Source organism: Notechis scutatus, chromosome 3 (genome assembly GCF_049901735.1).
Source record: "Notechis scutatus isolate UNSWTSFEM ecotype Mainland chromosome 3, rNotScu1.2, whole genome shotgun sequence".
NCBI classification, from domain to species: Eukaryota; Metazoa; Chordata; class Lepidosauria; order Squamata; family Elapidae; genus Notechis; species Notechis scutatus.
Window position 1 is genome coordinate 72665331 of NC_142011.1, and position 24312 is coordinate 72689642.

At 38.0% G+C, this 24312-nt stretch overlaps 1 protein-coding gene across 2 annotated transcripts in view; it reads right to left on the reverse strand.

Moving 5' to 3' along the window:
* Window positions 1-1975, reverse strand: part of NEGR1 (neuronal growth regulator 1) — a 543684-nt gene extending 541709 nt beyond the window's left edge. For both annotated transcript variants that reach the window (XM_026679346.2, XM_026679345.2), the window contains exon 1: window positions 1493-1975. In XM_026679346.2, the coding sequence (XP_026535131.1) occupies window positions 1493-1668 (176 nt within the window). In that variant the 5' untranslated portion in view covers window positions 1669-1975. The remainder of the gene's footprint in view (window positions 1-1492) is intronic.
* Between the last annotated feature and the right edge of the window lie 22337 nt (window positions 1976-24312).

Sequence of the window (24312 nt, forward strand, 5' to 3'; positions counted from 1 at the left end):
TTCCAACTTCTATCAACAAACTTAGCATTCTAAAAAGGAAATTGGAACCTTTCCATGCATCGGATGCTTAAGTAAAAAACAAAACAAAAAAACAAAAAAACCAGAACCCTTCAGATTCTACCTCAACAAGTATCTGCTATGTTCTATAGTTTCAAAACATCTAATAATTGAGTACCAGAGATTCTGTATTTGTTAGACAAGTGGCAATCCAAGTTCTGAAATCATCTTCCCAGGGAAAGATCTAAAACAGGGTTTCCTCTATTCCGCAGCTCACTTCAGGGCTTGTTGGAACAGCCCAGTTATACAATTATGTAGCACATACATACAGCTACTCCCAGAAAAGAAAAAAAAAAAAAAACAGCAGTAGCTAATCCAGTGTGTTCTGCACCGGTTAACCCTTATTACGGATCCATCCCGAAATCAAATCTCTCCAAATATACACTTTCCCAAACCGTCATGCCTGGATGCATGATCCTGCTGCACTAGCTGTGTGTTAATGCAGCAAAGATCCGGTTGGGACATTGGGGTGGGGTGAGGGGTGGGAGAAGGAGGAGGAGGAGGAGGAAGAAGGCAGTTCTGGACGACCGGGTAGTCTTTAGCATCACACAGATCTCGGAACTCTGGGTACCAACCTAGCATTTCCCTCCCCAGAGAAGAAAAAAGGTTGCATAAAAGGCTGGCACTGCACTGCAGCCGCTTTGCTTGCCGGGCTACAAATGGAGAGTGGGGTGGGGGAGTGAGTGGAAGCGGGCGGGGGGGGTGTTAAGCTGCTCTCCTACGAGCCCTTACTGGCTTTTGGTGTAAGAAACATGCCTTAGGAAGAAGCTGCAAACTCATTCCAGGGAAGGAGCTGACTGCGTAGCATCTCTCTCTCTCTCTCTCTCTCTCTCTCTCTCTGTCTGCTCGGAGGGGGTGGGGAGAGCAGAAGAGTCCACCGAGCACAACAAGGTGATGCTTCCAAAGTTGAGCTGAAAGTACCATCGAAAGGGGGACAACATCAAAAGAGAACGGGGGGGGAGAGAAGCGCTTTTTCACCCCTCGGGATAAGCGATGGGGGGGATGGAGAACAGGCAAGAAGGGAGCTTCAAGGATGGGGCGGCAGGGAGAGCTACTGTCCATCCCTTTTCGACGGGGGAGGGGAGGAGGAGGGAAGGGGAAAATCTAGTTTGAAAGTAGAAGAAAGCCCCTTCCTCTCCTCTGGCTGCCGCAACCCAAAGGCTCCGGCTCCAAACGGCTTGGCCCATTTGGGTGCCGCAGATCTGGAAGGCAGAGAAAAAGAGCCTCCGCTTCCCCGGAGGAGGGGAGCGGCGGCGGGGGGGGTGAGCTGCGCCAGTGCATGTGGAGCTTCAACGCAACGCCAACACCGAGACTTGTGGAGGGGGGAGAGAGAGAAGCAGAGGGAGAGAGCGCGCCAAACACACAACCCGTTCAAGCTTTTTCTCCTCCACCACCACCACCACCACCTCGGATGGGAGGCTGAGTCGAGTCCTACCTCAGCACCGCCGTGTCCCCTTTCCGGACCACCAGGTTCTCCACAGCCGTCCCGGGGAAGTCTACACTTTGGCCGGCGGGGATACAGGAGGGCAACAAGCAGCAGAGGCTGAGCAGCACCGCGGCCAGCCACTGGTTGGAGCAACAAGCGCCCTGGACCAGGAGCATCACGTCCATGCCCTCTCGAAGGCTGCGCTCCGGCTCGCGGCTCTAGTTCCGCGTCGACCCCCGGCGAAACAGGCGAGCGGGCGGGCGGGCGGGCGCGAAGGCAGAAAGCAGCCGCCTTCCTCTGTCCTGGCCAAGCCGCGCGTCCTCTCTTCGCCTCTCCGGCTCTCTTGCTCCCGCTGCCGCCTCTTGGCTTTTCTCTCGCTCGCTCAGCTTCTCGCTGGCCGCGTCCGGAGCGTGTCTAGTCTCGGGTGTCTCGCACACCATCTAGCGAGGAAGGAAGCGCGCGGGAGAATGAGCCAGCCAGAGAAGCGGCGGCGGCGGCGGCGGCGGCGGCGGCAGCAGCAGCAGCAGTAGCAGCAGACGGACCCCAGGCTCAGAGCCGGTTGCCATGCAGCCGTTTCCGTAGCAACTTGTCCTGGTGGCTGGTGGTGGTGGTGCTGGAGAAGAGGAAAACCGGGGAGGGGGGGGTGAAGACTGCGGATGGGAGGGGGGAAGAATGTGCCTGTGTGTGTGTGTGTGTGTGTGTGTGTGTGTGTGTGAGAGAGAGAGAGAGAGAGAGAGAGAGAGAGAGAGAGAGACCGAGACCGAGACCGAGACCGAGACCGAGAAAGAGAGATGCATACACAAACGTATGTACTCATCTCTGTATATGTGTTGTGTGGTGGCTTTGTGTTTGTGTGTGTATACATACACAATACATACATACATACATACATACATACATACATACATACATACATACATACATACATACATACATACATACATACATAGGGAAGCAAAAGAAAATGAACTTTTAAGGTAATAAAAAACAGCCAATTTAAAGGCACTGGTTGTAGCCAGATTCAGACACCAACCTGCAAAGGAAGGGCATGCAAGCACAGTCTGTGATTTTTTTTTTTTAAAAAAAGAACTCCACTTACTCTCTCCTTTGTGTTTCTTTTTATTCATTCAAAAACAAAACTTCCTCTGTTAACAACACATACACAAACACACACACACACACACACACACACACACACACGCATGTACATGACCACTTTAAAACTCATCTGACTTGCATTTTTATATACACATGGTGTATACATCTAAACCCATCCAACCACCTGCTAGCACAAAGGGAAGGACATATTGGCAAATCAAGTCCTGGGTCATTTTTTTTTCTGTCCCTTGTGTTTGGAGAAGTCATAATAGGATGCATGTCAGATCAGTTTCAAAAATAGTTCCTGGTATTGCAAGGAAGACCTTTGTAAGAATCTCCTTTGTTTTACATGTGGAGCCTCATGCTGGTCTATGATGGGAATAAACTCTTCTCTCTCACATGGCAGTAAAAGAAATCACAGTGGCACCTCAGTACTCATTGTTAATTGGTTCTGGGAGGTGTGGTGAGTACCAAAAATGTGTGGTGAGTACCAAACAAATATTTCCCCTGAGAAATAATATAATGAGTCACGAGACAGCCCCAAACCATTAAAAAGCAAAAGTTAGAATATTTCGGACATGTGATGCAACACCCAGAAAAATACGGTATACTTAACTTAATCATCCAGGGAAAGATTGAAAGCAAATCAGGTCCAGGCAGAAGAAGAACATCATGGCTTCAAAATCTAAGGGACTGGTTTCGACAAAACTCACTTTTTTGTGAGGCTGTTGATAAAAATAGGATTGCCAAAATGATCATCAATGTCCGATAATGGATATAGCACTTCTTCTAGAAGAAGACAAGACAGCTAACACTCATAAGCTCTAGCTTGTACGTTGAGTACCAAACAAACGAGTACCAATTTCCATGTAAAAATGTGTTAAGTACCAAATTTGATGAGTTTCAAGGTACCACTATAGCTTCTTGTTAAGTTATGCAAAATTAAGATGCATCCAGACTGGCATGACCATATTTGAAAAAAAAAAGTTCATTCTTACTCTTCCAACTCACGGAAAAACATGAGTGTCAACATTCAACAAATGAAGCCTGTCTATTGATAATGCCAGTAATAGATAATATCAGATTCCCCAGCTTTATTTATCAGCTACAGTAGATGTACATAAGGCTCTCTTCTATTGGGTAAGATGGACTTAATAATCATTGTCTCACTAAAGATTTTATTGTTAAATGTATGAACCCCTACCAAAGAAGATGGCATTTTCTACTAAACAGGTGTAATACTATTACCTTTCAACACATGGTGGATTAAAGCATATGAGAGCTAAACAGATTGCAATATTTGCATTTCTGGAATATCTGAAGAATACTAGAACCTATCAGAGATAAGTAATTTGTCTTCCAGGTTTTTTTAAAAATCATCTGAAGTCTTGTAAAGATTATCTTTGTTGCTAAAAAATAAAATTGAAGGGCCAAGTTTGAAGATAAACAAAATAAATATAAGGTTGTTATATTCTTCCTGTATTATAGTATATTTTGTTAATTTGTTTAAATCCAGTGCAGTCTGGAGTAGGCTATGTTTAAGAGGAGGAAAAACAAACTTCTTTAACTTTATACCCTTCTGCAGTTTTCCAATACTGAGTTGCATTCTTGAGCTTTTCTATATGTAAGAAAGATGCAAAGTCAACTTTCCTTCACCCTCATTTCAACTCCAAGTGACCTCATGTCCATGAAGTTTTCTTGTCAATATTTAATTTCTGTTCTGTTATGGATTAAGTGGGCCAGCTTATAACCACACCCAATTCTGTTTTTTTTGCAGCAGCAGCAGCTGTAAAGCCGATGTCACAGTCATTAGGCAAGCCATTTGTTCACTATGGAACTCCCCACCCCCCCAAAAATGGAAGACATTGCTGGTTTCCAGCAAAAATGTCATAAATTGTAGCCATGTGAGATCGCTGCAGATGGATGCATGCTTGTTGCCGAGCACCCAAAATACAATCATGTGACTAGGGGGAGAACTTCAAATTTGGGTCATTAGTCCCTTTTGGGGTAGGGACTGTCATAACTTGAGATGGTCAGTGACGGTCCTAAGACAAGGACTATCTCTGTATAAATAAGCCACATTTTTATCCATCTATGTAATTAAAGAATGGGTATAAATTAAGAAAAAAATAAACCATTGCATATATTATTTTTTGCTTAGTCAAAGACTGCTTCCAGAGCTGTAGTTTAAAAAAAAAAAGACACAGAAAAGAAGGTTTAAAAATGATTTTACAACATGGAATTTGAGCCTCGGATCTTTACCTTTCACATCTAGATGGAATTATGGGAGACCTTCACTCAGCTTCAGTGGGTATGAAGAAATCCATCCAAAGCAATATAGATCATTGGCCATATTGTGGACGTCTGGTTTCTGTCACACGATTCTAAGTATTGCAGGACAAAAATGTAATTCATCAGTGCATTTACACAGGAAGCTACTAAGAAAAAACCAGCATATTTGTATCTCCTTTCTCATATGACTTTCCTACTGCCCAATGCTCTTTGAAAGTTTATGAAAGAGAAATAAAATATCCTGCCCATTTCTTGCTGGTACATACTGTTGCCATTAGGTGGACGGCCAGGGAAGAGATGGGAATCAAGCTTTTTTTAATTGCAACGAATCAAAAGGTAGTTTAAGACAATAAAAAGCCTAAATGCTTTAAGACTTTAGTATGAAATATTTAATATTAGGTAGTGGAGTACCTAAAATTATTTCAACAGCTGAATCTACTGGCAGGGGGGATATGATAGCATAGAACAGAATAACATTTTACTGAAATCAGTGATGAATTACACGGACATTTTCTAGAATTAGTTAGAATCTTTTTGTGTTTATACAGAATGTTAGATTTTCCTGGTGCTCCATTTCAGTGTGAACTATTTAAAGAGGTCAAATTCCCACAACCAAAGGCCTATACCCTTATTCAACATTGTATTTTTAAAAAAATCCTTTTGGCTTAAATGCCTAGTAGTTTATTTTTTTTATACTTTAGTTTCTAAAGTACTTACCTCTAGATTCTTCATCAGCCTTGCAGTGCCTCAGGTTATCACAAGAGTGCTCTCTAAACAATGTGTGCATTTTAAAAATGAGCAGCAGCATTTCCTAATATATTTCTTCTATTCCTTGCTTGGTTATATAGCCTTTAAGTTTGCACAGTGGATGCCAAAACTCTGTAGGTAATAATGAATTCTGTAAGCAATTTCAGTTGATATTAGACAATCAATAATTCATATCAGGAAAACCATAATTAAATATGCTAACCTGTATGGAATATATTTGGTAAACTAAATCCATGTGGCATTTTGGGCAAGTGTCATCTGAATATAGAAGACAGAGTATCATGTCACATGGCTTCAAGTGCTAAATTTCAGCCATTAATTTCAAACAGCCTTCTAGAGACTTTTTCGTCAGAGAAGTGGTACTGGATGATAATTAGTATACAATGAGTAAAATAAAACATGGACTTTACTTGTACAGAAAACAAATATAAAAATGGACAACAAAATTAATACCTTCGCCCATCCTTTCTTTTCCTCTCTTATTTAGCCTGGGTTATTAAACACCTGGAAACAAAGCTCATTGCAATGTTTTAGGGAATATATTCCAGGGAAAAATGTATAGCATTGAATTATAATTAAAGTGATGTATCTATGCATGCATGCATGCATGTACATACATACATGTATACATACATACATACATACATACATACATACATACAGTGGTACCTTGGTACTCAATTATTTTGAAACTCATCAAATTTGACTAAATGCATTTTGATGTGAAAATTTTGTCTCAGTACTCACCGTTTGTTTGATACTCAACACACAAGCTAGAATTTGTCAGGGTCGGCTAGCTTGTGACTCACTACATTATGAGAAAAGTTTGTTATTCGTTGTTTTTGGTACTCATCCTGTTTCCAGGAACCAATTAATGATGTGTACCACTGTATGTATGTTTGTTTTCTTGGCTCTCCACTATATTCTTAGGAATCTTTTTCAACATCCAAGTTCAAAAGTATCAATACTTTTGCTATCCTTCTTCTATAAAGTCCAACTTTCACTTCATTGTGATGACCCAGAATGTACACAAACGTAACAAAATCCAAAACATAAATAATTGTCTTTTAATGCTTCCAACTTGGCCCCACTGTTTAATAATTTTCAGTTGGAGATAAAACTTATTCAAAAATAGTCTTCAAAAGAAACCAATGCAGTCCAAACTTAATGAGCAGATAGAGGTGAAATAAAAACCCAAAACAAACTACAATGAAGGAAATTCCACAATGGACCAAGATAAGTAATTACCAATTGTAAGAAGATAACAAGGCACAGTCTTTTGAAAAGACGCCAATCAAAGTAACTTCAGCCCAAAATAAAACACGCTTTGTTTCTGGAAATGCTGTGTTGCCATCGTTTCTCTTACATACTATTCTCCCCAGCTGCAACCGATGAGGGGGATCATGGCCACTTCCACTCTTGTAAGCCAAGTTGTTGCCTTCTCTGCTCCTCCCTGCATGTCCTAGGATGAAGAGGGGATGGGCCTGGTTCTTCCTCTGACTGCCCAGCCAGCCTCTGCCCTTCCCCAGTCTCCTCCACAACCTCCAGAGCCACACCTCCACTGCCTGTCGGCTGTTCCTCCTCTCCCTCAGAGTCTGGCTCTATAACAAGGGCATGACATCCATAGAGTATCATCAGAAATGCCATGGCTTGCAGGATTTTGATCCTTGTAGTTATAGATACATTATGACTAGATAATATGGAAAGCTGAGATCCAAACCCTTCTGAAAACCAGAAAATTGAAGAAGGTCGACTTATTTGAACTTGAGCAACAATAAAAGATGAACTATTTTATTTCATTTCTCTTCGGGTTCAGATTACCCCACCCTACCCTTCAGCTGTGAGGCTGTTTTTAGATCAATGAAATGAAGAGTTCAGGAATAAATGACAGTCAATGTCAATGACATTCCGGAGACAACATTCTTTCATATGCATTCATTTTCAAAGAGTAAGGATTGCTAAAAATCTTATGTGTGCGCATGTATGTATGTGTGTGTGTGTGTTTGTGCCTGTGTATGTGTATGCATACTGACACCAGTCCTCATGATTTCCACAAGGGGAAGAAGAGAAACCTCATAAGGCAGCTGTTTCCTTTTCCCCACCAACCCTTGGCATTAAACAAGTTGACATCTCAAGAATCCTTCAAAAAATAATTACTGCAGAGAATAGTAGACAGCTTCCTTTTCACAAACTGAATAGTTATTAAATAGAAAGACCGAGACATTTGCTAAAATCATTTGCTAATTTTATTTGCTCTAATGGTAGTTTATTCCTTCCCTCTTCACCATAATCAGATATTGGCTATATGCACCATTTACAGTGGACCTTTTCAAACCACTGGCAAAAATAAGGTAAATACTGGCAAGCATTTCCTGTAGCTCTCAAAAATGCAAGCTGGTCCTTTTTCAGCTTACTGTTTTTGATAAGTAAAACTAAAGCTGTATTCTACTGTAAAATGAATGCAGCAACAAATGCAAAAAAAAAAAAAAAAAGCCAATAATTCCATACAAACACATGGACATAGGAACAAGAAAAATATTGTTTAGTTATACAAGTGTACATTACAATAAGCCAGAATCTCAGTCCTGCCTCAATAATGTTTACACTAACTGGCAGGATCTATTCTGCATTTTGGAGTCTTGCTTGAGAATACCAGGAATTTAATCTCGGACCTTATCATAAAACGATACTGCTTTGGTTGAAGGAGATTTGGAGAAAATATTGTTCCGGAGACACTCCGCTATTTTCTTGGCTTACTCATTCTTTACCATGGCATTTATTCTTTCTCCTCCTAGATTTCTTTGCCTGATAATATAGTAATAGTATTTTAACCTTTTGTTTTCTTTTTACCAGAATGAAATGAAGTTTGTGGAAAAATCGTATCTTTGGGTTTACATTATTTGTCCTTTGAGCGTAGCAACCTCTAATTCAGAGCACTTCTGAAGAATTTCCAAAGGTAGCAACCCGTCATTAGCACATTCTTGTTAAGCCTCATCTCACCTCTCCTCATTCTTGATCATTTTGGTGGTAATGTCTGTGCTAAAAGCACACCCACACTCTGTTCCAGTTGGGACTGGGAGTAGAGCAATACTGGGCGCAAAAGTCAGTCACGAATATATTGCGTAGTACAAAGAAGAGAAGGCTTCTCACAGTAAGAGAGTTGTGCAGAGGTGACATGATAGCAGCATTCCAATATCTAAGGGGCTGCCACAAAGAAGAGGGAGTCAACCTTCAAAGCACCTGAAGGCAGGACAAGAAGCAATGGATGGATACTACCATAATTAAGGAGAGAAGCAACCTAGAACAAAAGAGAAATTTCCTGACAGAACAATTAATCAGTGGGTTGATTTGCTTCCAGGAGTTGTGAATGCTCCAACATTGGAAGTTTTTAAAGAAGAGTTTGGGCAACCATTTGTCTGAAATGCTATATGATTTCCATCCTGAGCAGGAGGTTAGACTAGAAGACCTCCAAGATCCCTTCCAACTCTGTTACTCTGTTATCTCTGTGTGTGTATGACACAGAGAGAACTAAGTTAAAAACTAATTATAGATGAACTGTCTTTATATAATAATGGAGGAAAGATTGGAATATGACATATTGTGAAATGAAGTGAGAGAAGAAAGGGATAAAGTCGGGGGGAGAGAGTACTCCTACACTCAGAGGCATTTGAAGAACCAGAAACTATTTTTTTCCTCACCCATGATATTGCCATTCATACATCCCCAACAGGCATTTTGAGCATCAACCCATTGATGTATAAATCCTTCCCCCTCTACATGAACAACTGCAAAAACATACCTTGTATCAGCTTTTTTGATGCACCATACCACTGCCCTTGCTAACATGGTGAGTTCCCAAACAATGAATCAGAGTTCTGTGGATTAATTTTAATCAGAGAGATTTCAAGTGAGTGTAAAATTGCCCCAAAGATCTTCTATTCAGGCCAGTTTTGAGGCTCATATAATGTCAGAAGATACAGCAGCTGTATTATTAATATGTATATGGTTAAATCATGTAGTTGTCTTTGGCTTCCCTAGGTGGCCTCTCTTTCCTCCTCCTATTTTCCCCACAGCAATAAACCTTTGAGTTGGATTGGGTTGAGAGACTAACTGGTCCAAAGTTACCCAGCTGGTTTTTCATGCCTACCGCAGGACTAGAACTCCTAGTCTCCTGGTTTCTAGCCTGATGCTTTAACCACTAGACCAGGCTTCAAGTGCTTTGGCAAAAAACAAAAGTGACTTCTGGCTATGTCCAAAAAGTACTTGCTCTTGATGGTGAACAGCTCTGAGGCATCAATTTCCATGTAGTGTTTGGAAAGTGTTTATTGTGTATAGTGATGGGATTCAAATTTTTTTTACTACCGGTTCTGTGGGCATGGCTTGGTGGGCATGGCAGGGGAGGATACTGTAAAATCTCCAGTCAGAGGTGGTATTTGCCGGTTCTCCAAACTACTCAAAATTTCCGCTACCGGTTCTCCAGAACTGGTCAGAACCTGCTGAAAACCATCTCTGATTGTGTAGTGGAATCCAGAACAATTCCCCCCAAAATTATTCCAAGCCCATCAAAGTCAAAAGCTGTTTCGTGTCTGAATTTTTGACAGATACATACAATCCCAGGGAGAGGCAGCACAACAAATCCAGGTAATGATAATGGCATAATAATGACATGCAATAGTGATAAAGAATTTCTTTATGGTATTTGCATTATCGCTATTGAGCTACTGGCCTTCTCAGTGATGGAGTGGAATGACCTAAGAGATGGCTTCAAAAATAGACTATTGATGAAAGAATTGAAAATGTATTTTAGAAAGATGTTAATAAACTGAAACAGCAGGAATAAAGCTCTAGGAATTCTGCCAGTATAGCACAGCTGCCCATCTGTCTTTTCAGCTACTCTTGTCATGGCAGGGGGAATGGGAATGCTAGATCTTACCTACATAAAGTTTAAAAGAGGCCTTTGATGCTTGCTAGGTTGGGAAATGCTCAGCTTTTGACTCCTAAAAGCTGTATGTGTCTTTCAAGAAAACATTCATCATGTGTGGGTGAATGAAAACATTTTCTTTACCATATGGTATGCTAAGGAAAATAATTGTCACACAACAGAAGCGTACGAATATCAATGCCAAATATGGCGATAATATTGTCAACTTGTTAGCAGCCTACATTTTCCTATTTTTATGAGACACAAATGAAGACAGTTTGAAAACAATTAGAACGGACTCAGTCATGCAGACTAAAAAGACAAAATATTAATCTAAGTGAACATACTGTAAAAACAACAACCTGTACCTGGAAATTTAAGTGGGAAAGACTTTATTTATTTAAAAAATGATTCCAGTTGTTCATTTATTTTTTGAAAGCAAGGGGATGACAATATAAGGTTGCTTTTTTTTTGCCACCATGACTAAAATGGCAAAAACTTTCTGCCCAATGATTATAAATGTCACATGGCCTGCAAAAGTTAAATAAATGCATTTTCAACACAATAGCTGCTGTTAATCCACCTTGTTACAGTAAAATCTATTGGAAGCCCAACAGCCTGAACTTTGCCAGATAAAACATATTTTAAAAAAAAATATACAGCAGCAAAAACTTTGAGGAAAATAAAATATCAGAAGAGCTGCAAAAGCAAGTAGTCAGATTTTGTGCACTCTGAACAAACACAAATCCTTAGACATCTCTAGTGTCAGTGACCATTATTCTTAGTGGATGAAATAATTATAACATTTTCATCTGCTTTGAGAAAAATATTAAACTTAAACCCAGAGTAGGGACCATTTTTAAAAGGTCAAAATTCAGCACTGCTATGCATTTGCTTACTGGTACTGTTAGAAAACATTATTTGTTTAACAGCAAACTGATGAACATTTTCATCAGCAGTCATGGAACTAGATAGTTTTAGATGATGAAATGAATGGCTTTATGGTATCATCCTCATGGTTATGAGGCTATAATTTGCTTGAAGGTCTAATTGCAAAAGCCACTACCATCACATTTTCTTTTCCTTCCTTCTGACTATCAGCTGAGTGACTATCAGCTGTGCTGCATGATTTAGATTAACTAGAAAGCAGGAAATCATCGAATTTCTTGCTTTCTGGCTAATCTAAATCATGTGGCACAGCTGATTTCCCCCTCGCTTCACCAGGCCAAAAACAGGGTGTGTGTGGGGTCTTGTGCAGGCGACCTGTGCCCCATTTTTTCTCCCAGGAGGCTTTCCTGAGGCCCAACGGGGCATGGAGGGTGCTGCAAAAGAAAAAAAGAAAGAGAAAGAGCGAAAGAGAGAGGAAGGGGAGAAAGAAAGGGAGGGAGGGGAGAAAGAAAGAGAAAGAAAAATAAAGAGAAAGAAACGAAGGGAGGGAAGGAGAGAGGGAGGGAGGGGAAATGGAGAAGAAGGGAGAACCACAAACCTCGGCACTAGATGCAGCTTCAGAGTATGCTTTGAAGCAGCACAGCAATCCAGGGCTGGAAGTACCTGGAGGTCATCTAGTTCAACCCCCTTTTCAGAAAGTGAGTTTCTGTCTTTTGACCCCCAGTCACATGATCACATAGCCATGCCCACTCATTCACATGACCACATAGCCATGTCCACCCAGTCACAGGATTACATAGCCATGCCCACCAAGCCATATCCACAGAACTGGTAGTAAAAAAAATTGAATCCCACCTACATACCTAGACTCCTGGTAGATTAGAACAAGAAATAAAACAGAAACTAAACAAAAGTATTTACTGGAATTAATTAGAAAACACACTACTTTGTGATATGCAGTTTCACATTTCAAATACGAATTACAACACCATCACAACTACAGCAAAAGCAAGGCATTTGCTCCTGCAATTCTGGTACGCAAAATATTGATTTGGGAATTAGTATCAGATTATTTAAAAATAATGTCCACTTTAAGGGAATATAATAAATGTGAGCATTAGAAATACCACTTGTGTCTGGTTCTAAGTACTGATGTCAATTATGTTTCTTGCTCCTCCTTGTATCTTTCTGAAATTAGTTCTTTGGATTCTCTGGGATTGTGGAGCTCTGAATTTGAAATCTAACAATTGTTGCTCATAAATGGAGAAGAATGAATGTTAGGTGAAATAAAGTTTATATTTGGTAACCAGCAGGACATCGTATTCAGTTCAATTCTACTTTTGGTTGAATTCTTGGGTGCACAAAAAAGCAACAACAACACATAGCTTCAGTCACAAGAAAGACTGCCAAATACATTTTTTTGTTTGACATATAAGTACATTGAGCTCTGAGTAATCATTATCAAAATTTATGATTAAATCAAACAAAAGTATAACAAAGAATTCTGTTTTTAGCCATGCAGACAAAAATCTGTAAGATGTATTTTTACGACAAGGATTTCTTGGTGTCAGCATAAATGCAAGAATCGAGTGTTACAAAGTATCATAAAACGTCCATTATTTGTATCTGCAGATAGAAAAATCTGTTGCATTTTATGGTGCAAAAGTGTAATTTTTAGTAAAGGCAGCCAGAACTTTTGTGAAAAATGCTTGTATATGTATCAGGAGAGGGAGGGGGAATAAACAACCCTGAAAATACAATTATGTCAAGGGCAGAGGATTCAGCCCTGAAAACAGGGCTCTGCTAAATCTGTAGCCCGTTAATTACCAAAGCTTTATTATATTTTATTACATTATGCAATACCCTCTTTCAAGAAAGTGACAAAGAATTTTAGCTAAAAGCTACCTTGCCCGAGGAGAAGCAAAATCTTTTTAAACAATTAAATGGCCACAATCATTTAAGGTTACAATCTCTGAATTTTTTTTTAAAGAACAGGGAGCATTTAGTATCTATCAATGTGGATATGTATGTATGTATGTATGTATGTATGTATGTATGTATGTATGTATGTATATATGTGTGTGTGTAAACAAATAATCCATATGTGATATACTGTATTACTGTACATAATATGTTATCTATGTGGAGTATTATAAATAAGTACAAAATAAAAAGCAGGATTGCAAAAGTAAACTGTTTTCACACTTGGAAAATCCTTCCTTTGGAGCAAAAAAATATATATGATATTTTAAAATTAGACCTTTTTTTAAAATTAGAGAGATGCTAAATGATGATTCTGCTAGTCTTTACATTCATATTTTTGATCCAAGTCAGCTGGCTGGCTTGGGGTGATAATACCAGTTGATAGTGACATCCTGCCCTGCACCCCCATAATTGGCCATATTGTGGCTGGATACTCTTATACTGTCTCTAAATCACTGAGAACATTGGTTGTAGTATAGTCCAAGCAACCTGTGAACAGCCTTTGGGAGAGCTCAGCAACATGCAAGAGTCATTAAATGGATAATAGCAAGTATAGAAATTGTCACATCCGTTCTGCCCCAAAGAAGGATTCAGTTAACTGGTTCTGCATTTCCTGTAGCACAATCATTGAAGGCACAACTTCATTAACAAGATATGAGAAAAAGAGAGTGTATTCTGCCACAGGAATAACCTGAAAGGCTTACTAGGAATGTTTGGCTCAACTGAACATTTACTTTATATTGCAAAATAGGTTGTTTCTTCTGCCAAGATTTGATGACATATAAACTTAGCCCCAAAGCATTACATCTGGTAAGAACGGCTAGTTTTGTTTTCTGCCATGTTCATTGTTCCCTTCAAATTCAAATAATCTGCACTGCATTTTTGAAGAGTATGAATAATTTTGGAGAGAGTTTTCTATTAATATATCTTTGCATGTGCTTGCCTGTACTGTTTAATAAAAAATTACATTATAGAATATTTTCCTACACAGATCCTAACTTTTTACTTGAAACAGATACCGGCAACCTGATACAATCTTTGGCTTCCATAGCCATCAGCTGACCTTTTAAAAAAAGAAATTATGAAAACTCAGTCTCCTCCTCCACCACCACCATCATCATCATCATCATTTTAGCCATTGTCTATCTACTACAGGATAAAGGCTTTTTCCGCTTGTTTCCAACCAATATGGTCCTCAACTTTCCTTTGCCAATTAGGCCCGCAATGCTTGCTGACGTCATTGATCCATCTTGTTTTAGATCTCTTTTGTGGATGTTTTTTACCAAGTGGGATTCATTCTATAATTGTCTTGGTCCACCTGCCATCAGTTCTTCTTGCTATGTGACTAGCCCATTCCCATTTCAATTTTTTTACTGTCTTGACAGTATTGTATTCGTTCATTTGTTCTCTAATCCATGTGCAGGTCTTTTTATCTTGTCTTGTGATGCCAAGCATGTATCTGTTGTGGTTCGCTGGCAGCCAGCGCAGATGGCAGTGGAATCAAACAGTGGGGAAAAACGGGGACCAGTCAGGGAGTCTGGAGAGGACTCGAATGAGGGTCCTGTGTCCAATGCAGAGATGGGGCCAGGACTATCTGGGAGTGGGGTGCTGCCTTTGGAGCCATCGGAGCCTGGCAGCAGCAAGGCAGAGGACCGAGGGGAGCCTGTTCCCAGTGCGCGTGTGCGCTAGAAGGTGAGAGCAGCTGAAACAAAAGGGGCGACTCGGGAGTAAAGCTGGGAGGTGATTGCCCCTCCCATAAGAGATAAAAGTCAGGCCAAGATGACGAAACCTTTGCAGGAAGAAAAGTAGTCCAATCAATTCCGAGTCATCCTTGAAGCTCTTTGTATTTTGGTTGGTTTTTCTTGTACTTTGGTTGGTTTCTTTTCTAGTTAATTTGATACTTCTGTTTTGGCAGCACTTCACAGATCTGAAAGGTATATGCTTATCTTGGAGGACTGTTTGAGATTATTTCTGGCTGGGAATGAAAACAATTCCCAGCATTGCAATAAAATAGGTTTTGTTTTTAAAACAAGTTTGTGAATAATTACAGTTTATGAACCCTGGGTCAGAACAGTATCTTTCCAGGGTTCTTTGCGCCACTCGTAGCTTTTATGTTGATTGTGAAAACTCCAACTAAAATTCCAAAACTTAATGAAATTTGGCAAACTTGAGGCAATCTTTTGAAAGGTGTCCTGGTCATCACACAATAATGCCCAGAAACAGAAATAGTCACCATCTCTTTTTTTTTAATCCGTAGGGAAGTCATATTTTTCCCCTTCATGATAAAACCATTTTGCTCTATGGAATGAAAAATATAGTGATGTCAGAGTGCATGTCAACGCCACTTCCCATCATTCCCTCCTTCCTTTTTTGAGGAGGAAAGTGTGAAGACTTCTTTTTTAGAATTAGCCAGGGATTTTTTACCATGAGGAAGACACCCCAGAATTTTTTTTCTCCTTTTGTGACAAGACAACCATTCTCCTCTTGGATGTATGGTGGAACCGTGACTGATTTACATACTAAATTCACTGAATATAAATCATAAGTGAATCATTTGCCAATAAATAATTTATTTGAATATGTTAGCTTGACTAATAAACAGAAGCAAATTGCATTTTCTCCAATATAATAGTTATTCAAATATACTTGACAAATTTAACATTTTGAATTAAAAAAAAACAAATGAAACTACATATGATTGTAAATAATGAAGAGAGGAGCTATTTATACTTCCACTGCAGCTATGAAGAATCCATGATAGTTCATTGATAATCATAACTAATGGTGAGCTTCCTAAGTTATTTGATACAGGCATCAGTAAGAGGCAATTTAAATAGTTTATTACATTTCTTAATTATACTTCTGTTGCAGAAATAAGTTCTAAAGTTTTCAATATTTATCACACTGTTTAGCTAAAAAGAAAAATCTTTGAATTCCAGATTAAGAATGTTTTGATGAAAAGTGGGCTGATTGAACTTGAATTTTTTTGAGGAGGTTTTAGGTTTTAAGGAAGTTTGGCCTTAATTGCTTAAAGAAACTCATCATTTAAATTTAATCCCTACTTTCCAGTCAAGTTTCCAGTGATGTCAGAGTCTGAAGCACCTCTAAACAAGCATTTACAATAAGATTATTGGAGAATTAAGACAGGGAAGAATTGGGAAGTTTACATAATGGAAAAAAATGGAAAGGTGAACTATTTTGTTTATTTGAAAATGTTAGCTTTCCTAACTGGCCAGGATCTTCAAGAAAGTACAAAATCTTATATTTAGAGCACTACCACATTGGCTCTATTATCTGTTTGTCTGGATAGAGATGTTGTCCCCATTACAACTCTTTAAGGCACAATAGGGTGAAACTGTTAGCCATGGACTGAGTAGGGATCTGAATTCTGTGATTGTTTGGCATTTAAAGATTGAGTACATGTAGACCTGCAAAAAATTATATCTGGAACCTGTAGAGTCACTAACTCTCACTATCAAATCTACTGGGCTAAAAGGAGAATAGTTTTTCTCAATAAACAGCAAGTTTTTAACCGTTTCTCCATTTTATGTAAAAAAATGCAATATGGAGAACACACTCACCCACTCTCTCTCTCTCTCTCTCTCTCTCACACATATACAGGTAAATACACCCACATTTTCCATTTTCCATTTAATTTGTAAACCATCAAGAGTAATCTAGATAGTGAGATGGATGGTGTATAAATTCATTAAATAAATCAATAAAATAAAATATGGGCTTGAAGAAGGCAATCATCCATTATTTTCCTTTTTTTTTCTAAGGACAGTAGTGGTTCTTTCTTTTCTGGAAATATGTTTTAATATGCTCATTTTGAATATCTGCACTCTATAATTATAGAAGGGGCAGAAACTTTACAAACTTTATATTTGAATACAATCCAAGGAAAACTAACTATACTGAAATATCATTGAAAGCAAATAATTTACCCAACATTTGATTGTGGATTTCTGCTGTTCTTGTAGTTCCTAATACAATGCTGAACTGTAAATTATGAATCTGATATATGAGGTAGAAGTGTATTTCATTATTACAGGACTTCAAAAAAAAAAAGGTTAATATAGTTTGAAAATAAGATCCTCTGTAAATCTGAAAATTTGTCCTTGCTCAGAGAATTAATCCTTTTTCATAAAGTTTAATTTTGCATAAGATCTGGGGTGGTCTGACATTTTAACAGGCGACTATATGATTCATCATTTAACATTACAATTTATGAATAATGCTAGTGTTTCTATTCTAACATTGGGCATAGTCCTAGGTTGTTTTGGGTTTGGGTTTATTTTTATTTTTCGCTCAAATCCTTAAAAATCACTTTGAGTTAGCAATTTATGCACTGTGGACTCTCAAGTGGATTTCTTTCAAACACGTTGGATATTCTTTCTGAATATTAACCAGAAGTACAGAATGTAAATATGTCTCAAACTTTGATTAGAGGTGATGTTGGCTAATAATAAAGAGAGTTCCTTCGTTCTTAAGTCTTGAATGGTGTTAGCATGCTCAAAAGCATCTAGTACATCTTCATTTTACAAACAGGTCTTTTCTTTCTGCACCTTCAGCTAGGGAAATTTGGGGAATAATAGCACTAGCAATAGCACTTAGACTTATATACCACTTCACAGTGCTTTTACAGATCTTTCTAAGTGGTTTACAGAGTCAGCATATTTTCCCCAACAATCTGAATCCTCATTTTACTGACCTTGGAAGGATGGAAGGCTGAGTCAACCAAATTGGAGGCAGCCGGCAGTTAGCAGAAGTAGCCTGCAGTACTGCATTCTAACCACTATGCCACCAAGGTTCTTGCATCTTAAAATTATACATCTTAAATTCTAGTAGGTCTCAAATGCACTTATTGCTCGTTTGCGGTTGTTAGCAAAATGGGTTTCTTCAAGTTTCATCATTTAAACTTACAAAACAAACACTTACATTAATGACTTTCATACTCTGCCCTTCACCAGCCTTCTGATAGATATTCGCATGGTTTAGCAACAATGACTGGTTGTAAATAATATAGGGACTCTCTTCTTCGATTTGAGATGAGGACTGGAAAAAAAGTAATCCCCTTGAAAACTTGAGAGCAATCCAAAATATCCCTCTAGAATGAGTTGCAAAGTATTTTTTAAAATGGGTCAGACGGTAAGAAATACTACTTAAGCGCAAATAAATATAATGGCTACATTTAATTGAACTAATTTAATTTCCATTTCATTCAATTCAGTTTTAGTCCTTATTCCAGTTCCTTCCATTTTTTTTGTTCTAATTCTTAATATGCACTTTGTCTATCCAATAACAACATTGTACTATATAACTTTTCAATGCACTCTTTTCCTAAACACAGATTTGTATGTGCCATTTCTCCAAACATCTGATTTTTATATCCAGTTTTCTTGAAGAATGGTATATTTTGCAACTTATGATGAATTTCAGACTTGCTCATTAGAGAACAGTTTTTGCTTTGGCATGTTGAATCATCTCAGTTGAAAAAAAGGTATTTGTGTGTGAGTCTTTTTTGATCATGGTGACTGAAATTTAATGAAATTTCAGTCTATAACCATACTAAATGGAGAGTTGAGGTGACTAGGAAACAAAATTCAAACAGGAGAAGGACTTATCAGTTCCTGCCAGGATTTCTTTATTGTTAACGTGGCCTTCAAACAATTGAAATAACACCTATCTACATGAATATCACTAGATGGAATAGACAGAAATAAAATAGACTGCATTATTGGTGGAAGGATTTGGATGAGCTCATTATAAGAGACAAGATGTGGCCAACTGACTGTGGAACAGACCATTAACTATTCATATGTAAATTCCCAGTTAAACTGAAGCGGAAAAAGAAAGCCAAACAGTTCCCATGATATGACCTGGAGTATACCTACCATTTTCAAGGAGAACATCAGGAATCCCTTTGAAGTCCTGAATAGAATTCTACAAAATTAATGAAATATCTGCAGAACTATGGCAAGCAACAGAAAAAGAATCAGTAAACATTCTAGCCAAGTTATCTCAGCAAAACTGATAGAAAGACCAACAGACTAGAAGAGGTCAATCTACACACCAGTCCCGAAGAAAGGAGATTTAATAGAATATACCATAATTTAATATTGCATGCTAGCAAATAAGCCACTGCAGATTAAAACCCTTCATGGAAAAACAGATGCCAATGGTTCAATGTGACTTTAGTGTAGGCCAAGGAATAAGAGATATTGCTGCTGATTCATGCCGGATAATTGAGAAGGTAAAAGAATACCCCCCAAAATGCCCAGTATGTCCCAAATGTGCTTTTTCAGGAGGCAACTGGACTTTTCTTGTTTTTTTCTTTTGAAAACATTTCACTTCTCATCCAAGAAGCTTCTTCAGCTCTGACAGGATAGTGGGCGATGGAAGGATTTATATTCCTTGCAGACATCTGGTAATTTGCATCCTTTTAGTGGGTGGTTGAAGCACTTGGAGGTTTATCTGTGTCTTCACTGAGTAGGACAAAAGTGCAAAAAGAAATTAAAAGAAGACTTACAACAGCATCTTTTACAGCAAATGCAGGTATAAATTTACATTAAACCCTTACTCTAAATTTACACCATATCTTTCATTTATTGTGTTATCTATTCTTCTTTTCTAATCATTAAATCCATATGTTATAATTCCATTTTTTTTCTGTTTTATACAAAAAGTTCAAAGGTTTTTTCCAACCAGTTGACATTTTTTTCCATCTCTATCAACTCATCAGCTTCACCGTGCATTCTTCCATTGTGGTTGTATCAAATCTTTGTATCATCCTGCACATAAATATCTATCATCATATATTCAAACAAAATTCCATGAGATTTTTTTGCAAGTGTTTGCCCATTAGTTCCAAAATGAACATCTCTGATTTCAATTGCATATTAACCTGTTTTGGGTTTAATCTGGGGGGGGGGATTAAGACAGTGTTAGAGTTGGAAAGTGAACAAGAATCCAATTTTGCTTTCTATAAGATTGCTGTGATAAAAAGCCTTCATTTGAAAACAACTTAAAATTTAAGCAGTTAATTTAACTAATACTTATTTATCGTTGCTCAGACACACAAGTAGCCTTTCCCTTTTAAACTGTAGTCAATACTGATTACATTTCAATTGCCTACATTATTCTGAAGCCTCCTAACCAAACATAAAAACAAACAAGCTGGTGTAAATTATATGTGCTACTTAGAATGCATTGTTTGGTTAGCATTCTGTTCCCTTATTACTCACTCGGATTAAAGGCAAAAGAATACATAGGAGGCAAAATAGTTGTGGCATAATGTCAGTGAACGGTATTTAGTTACATGTTAAGGTCAAACCATGCCATATTTTTCTTTCCTGGAAAACTGCTTGGTTTGTTAGGGGACCATTTGAATCATGTAAATTGAACAGGGAAAAAAAAAGTAAAACAATTCCCTTAACGCAAAAAACAAACTCAAGAACATTTCAAACATTTTCATCCTTTCATTAAAACCTGTCCTGTCTCCTCCAAATGTGACAAATATCCAGATTTTTGTCCATGGTATATTAAAATAACTAGGGAGGATAAACTGTGTTCTTGATATCAGGAAAATTTTCAGTATGATTCAGTATGATTCTGGTTCAGTACGATTTGTGCTCAAGCTGCCTCAAAATGTTGCTAAATCTTTAGGCACGCATTAATATTAAGGACAAAACTATGTGCAGCGTTGTGTTCAATATAGCATACACAAGTACCGATGCGTGCATGCACACACACACATACACACAAATACACACAATTCAGATAGCTCCACCTTTCCTAGCTTTTTACCAGGCATTAAAGATATGGCTCTTCCCTTGAGCAGTGGGCTTGGATATTGGGTGGGTTCATGTTGTTGCTGGGATTATATTGTTGCGTTTGCTCCATGTGCAGAGGTTGTAATGCTGTTTAATAGTTGTTATGTTCTTGTATTTCTTGTTAGCCATTGAGAGTCACATGTGTCTCATGGGGCTAGATAAATCAAGTGGCTGTATAAAACTATCTATTAAATAAATCATATCTCTCTGTCCATATCAGGTATAAAGCAACCTGATTTAATTCTTTTGAATCATGACTGATGTCCTGAGTATTCTGAGATGACTTAATGAAGATTTGTACCTGCTTCTGGATTTTTCCCAGTATACCTACATTTCCTTAAAGGTCTGAACAGAAATAAGACCTCACAAGATGTTAATAAATATTGTCTGAAACACCAGTGGTTTACCCTATCTGTAAAATTCTACATGTCTTCCATAAAGCTGAAGTATCTTTAGCGTACGTATTGGAACAACATTGCTATGTAGATGTTTTATTCCTACACATGGTATATGGATGCACAATCAAATTCTACTCTCAACTTGTTTTCACATTTAGCATCAAGATCTGGAAGAGGATTTCAAACATTTTGTTTTCAATATGTTTCAAGTATAATTTTAAAACATACATTGATAGTCCCAAAGGTGCTTTTTCAAGAGGTAACTGGACTATCTTTTTTTTTTTACCAGAAAGTCCAGTTGACTCTTGAAAAAGCCTCTTTGGGACAGTCATGACTTGGTTCACTGAGAATCTCCATAGATATACCTTGATAATGTTCCTATTTTGAATGTGGTTATACTTTTGTTATAGGTGCTGTTGGTCCCATTTCAAATTATTGAACATAAAGATTTCCATCAGCAACCAGGCAGATGGAGATATTTTCATGCCCACCACAATCTTCCTCCTCTACTTTAGATCTTCTCATGTTTTGGAAAATGCCTATATTTTACAAGAAATGATGGGGACTCATATTCTCACAAAAATCCATTGAAATGTATGGAAGAAACCATTCAGTTGATGCAGCTGAGCTTTTTCCTTTGCATTGCACTTCCTTTGTATTCTCTTCTTAAGAACTGATGAAATACTGAGAAAAATATTTATACAATAGTGTTCATTCTGTAGAAGCTCACCCTAAATAACCATATCAATCAAAGATAATTAAGCTGTCAGTTTCTCATTTAGGAAGAATGGTACCAACCATGTATAAAAGCAAAAATACATATTAGAATAATATAACTTGCAGAAGACAAAGTATGTTTATAGTCCATTAGTGGGTCATAGAAAACTGCAGCATACTATCGTTATTCCTTAAGCCTAAATTCCCCCCTTCTTCCTGCAAGATTTTCAACTATTGGAAATTTAATTGCTCAACAATTTAAACAATTACAAACAAATGTGACAGTAGATATGTAAAAACTATCCATGAAGCTTTCTAATCACCATATAAAGATGATACACTGTTCAACTGGCTTTTCATATGCATTTTATTCCTAGATATCATTATTCCATTATTAGATAGATAGATAAACCCAACCAGGAAGGTTAAACTAATTTCATTGAGAATGTAAATATGTAAATATATCATGGAGAAGATTCAGATGTAATGATAAAAGATATTGATTTATAGTAAGGATTTATGTAATGGTAAAGGAATAAGTAAATACATATACTGAAAAATGTGAGGAGATGCAAAAGGTGTCTTGATGTTGATAACAATGTCTAGTTTTATTTTATGTTTTAAAATTTAGAAACTTAATAAAATTTATTTTTAAAAAAAGAGAGAATGGATATAATATTACAGTATTGTAAATCCAATTGTACTGTACCTCTTCCCCCTTCTTATACTCCTATGAATTAAGGGGCATCTATCCGGACTATCAAGGAATCAAGGAAACAGTTGGTCCACTAAAGAGAGAAGATGGTAAGGAAGGAACAGGCAACAGAGAGAAAGCAGAACTGCTTAACTCATTCTTTGCCTCTGTCTTCACACAAAAAGAAACTACAGCTCAACCCACCAAAAACATAACTGTAAAAGACAGACCAGAAATAAAAGTTAAAATAAGCAAAAAAAAAAAAATAGTAAGAGAACACTTGCCTGATCTTGATGAAACAAATCACCGGGGCCTGATGGATTACATCCCAGAGTTTTAAAGGAGCTGGCAGAGGTCATCTCAGAACCATTGCAACATATCTTTCAAAAATCCTGGAGCACCGGGGAACTACCAGAGGACTGGAAAAGAGCTGATGTGGTTCCCATCTTCAAAAAAGGGAAAAAAAACAGACCCAGGAAACTATAGACCAATCAGCCTAACATCAATATCTGGGAAGATACTGGAAAAGATAATAAAAAAACAGATCTGCCAACATCTAGAAACAAGTAAAGTAATAACTAGCAGTCAGCACGGGTTTGTTAAAAACAGATCATGCCAAACCAATCTTATTTCATTCTTCAACACAGTGACTAAATTAGTAGATCAGCAAAATACTGTGGACATAATATATTTAGATTTCAGCAAGGCATTCGATAAAGTAGACCACAACCTACTTCTTAGTAAGATAGAAAAAAGTGGAATAGATAGCACCACCACTAGATGGACTCGCAACTGGCTGGCAAACTGTACTCAACGAGTAGTCCTTAATGGGTCTAAGTCTACATGGAGGGAAGTAAGCAGTGGGGTGCCACAAGATTCTGTCTTAGGCCCAGTACTCTACAATATCTTCATTAACGACTTAGATGAGGGAATAGAAGGGGAACTTACCAAATTTGCAGATGATACTAAGCTGGCAGGAATAGCTAACACCCAAGAAGATAGGCTCAAGATCCAGATGGATCTTGACAGACTAGAACACTGGGCCATATCTAATAAAATGAAATTCAATATAGAGAAAAGTAAAGTCCTACACTTAGGCAAGAAAAACCAAAAGTACACATATAGACTGGGTGAAACCAGGCTCAATAGCAGTAACTGTGAGAGGGATCTTGGAGTCTCAGTGGACAACCAGTTAAATATGAGCCAGCAGTGTGCAGCAGCTGCCAAAAAAGCTA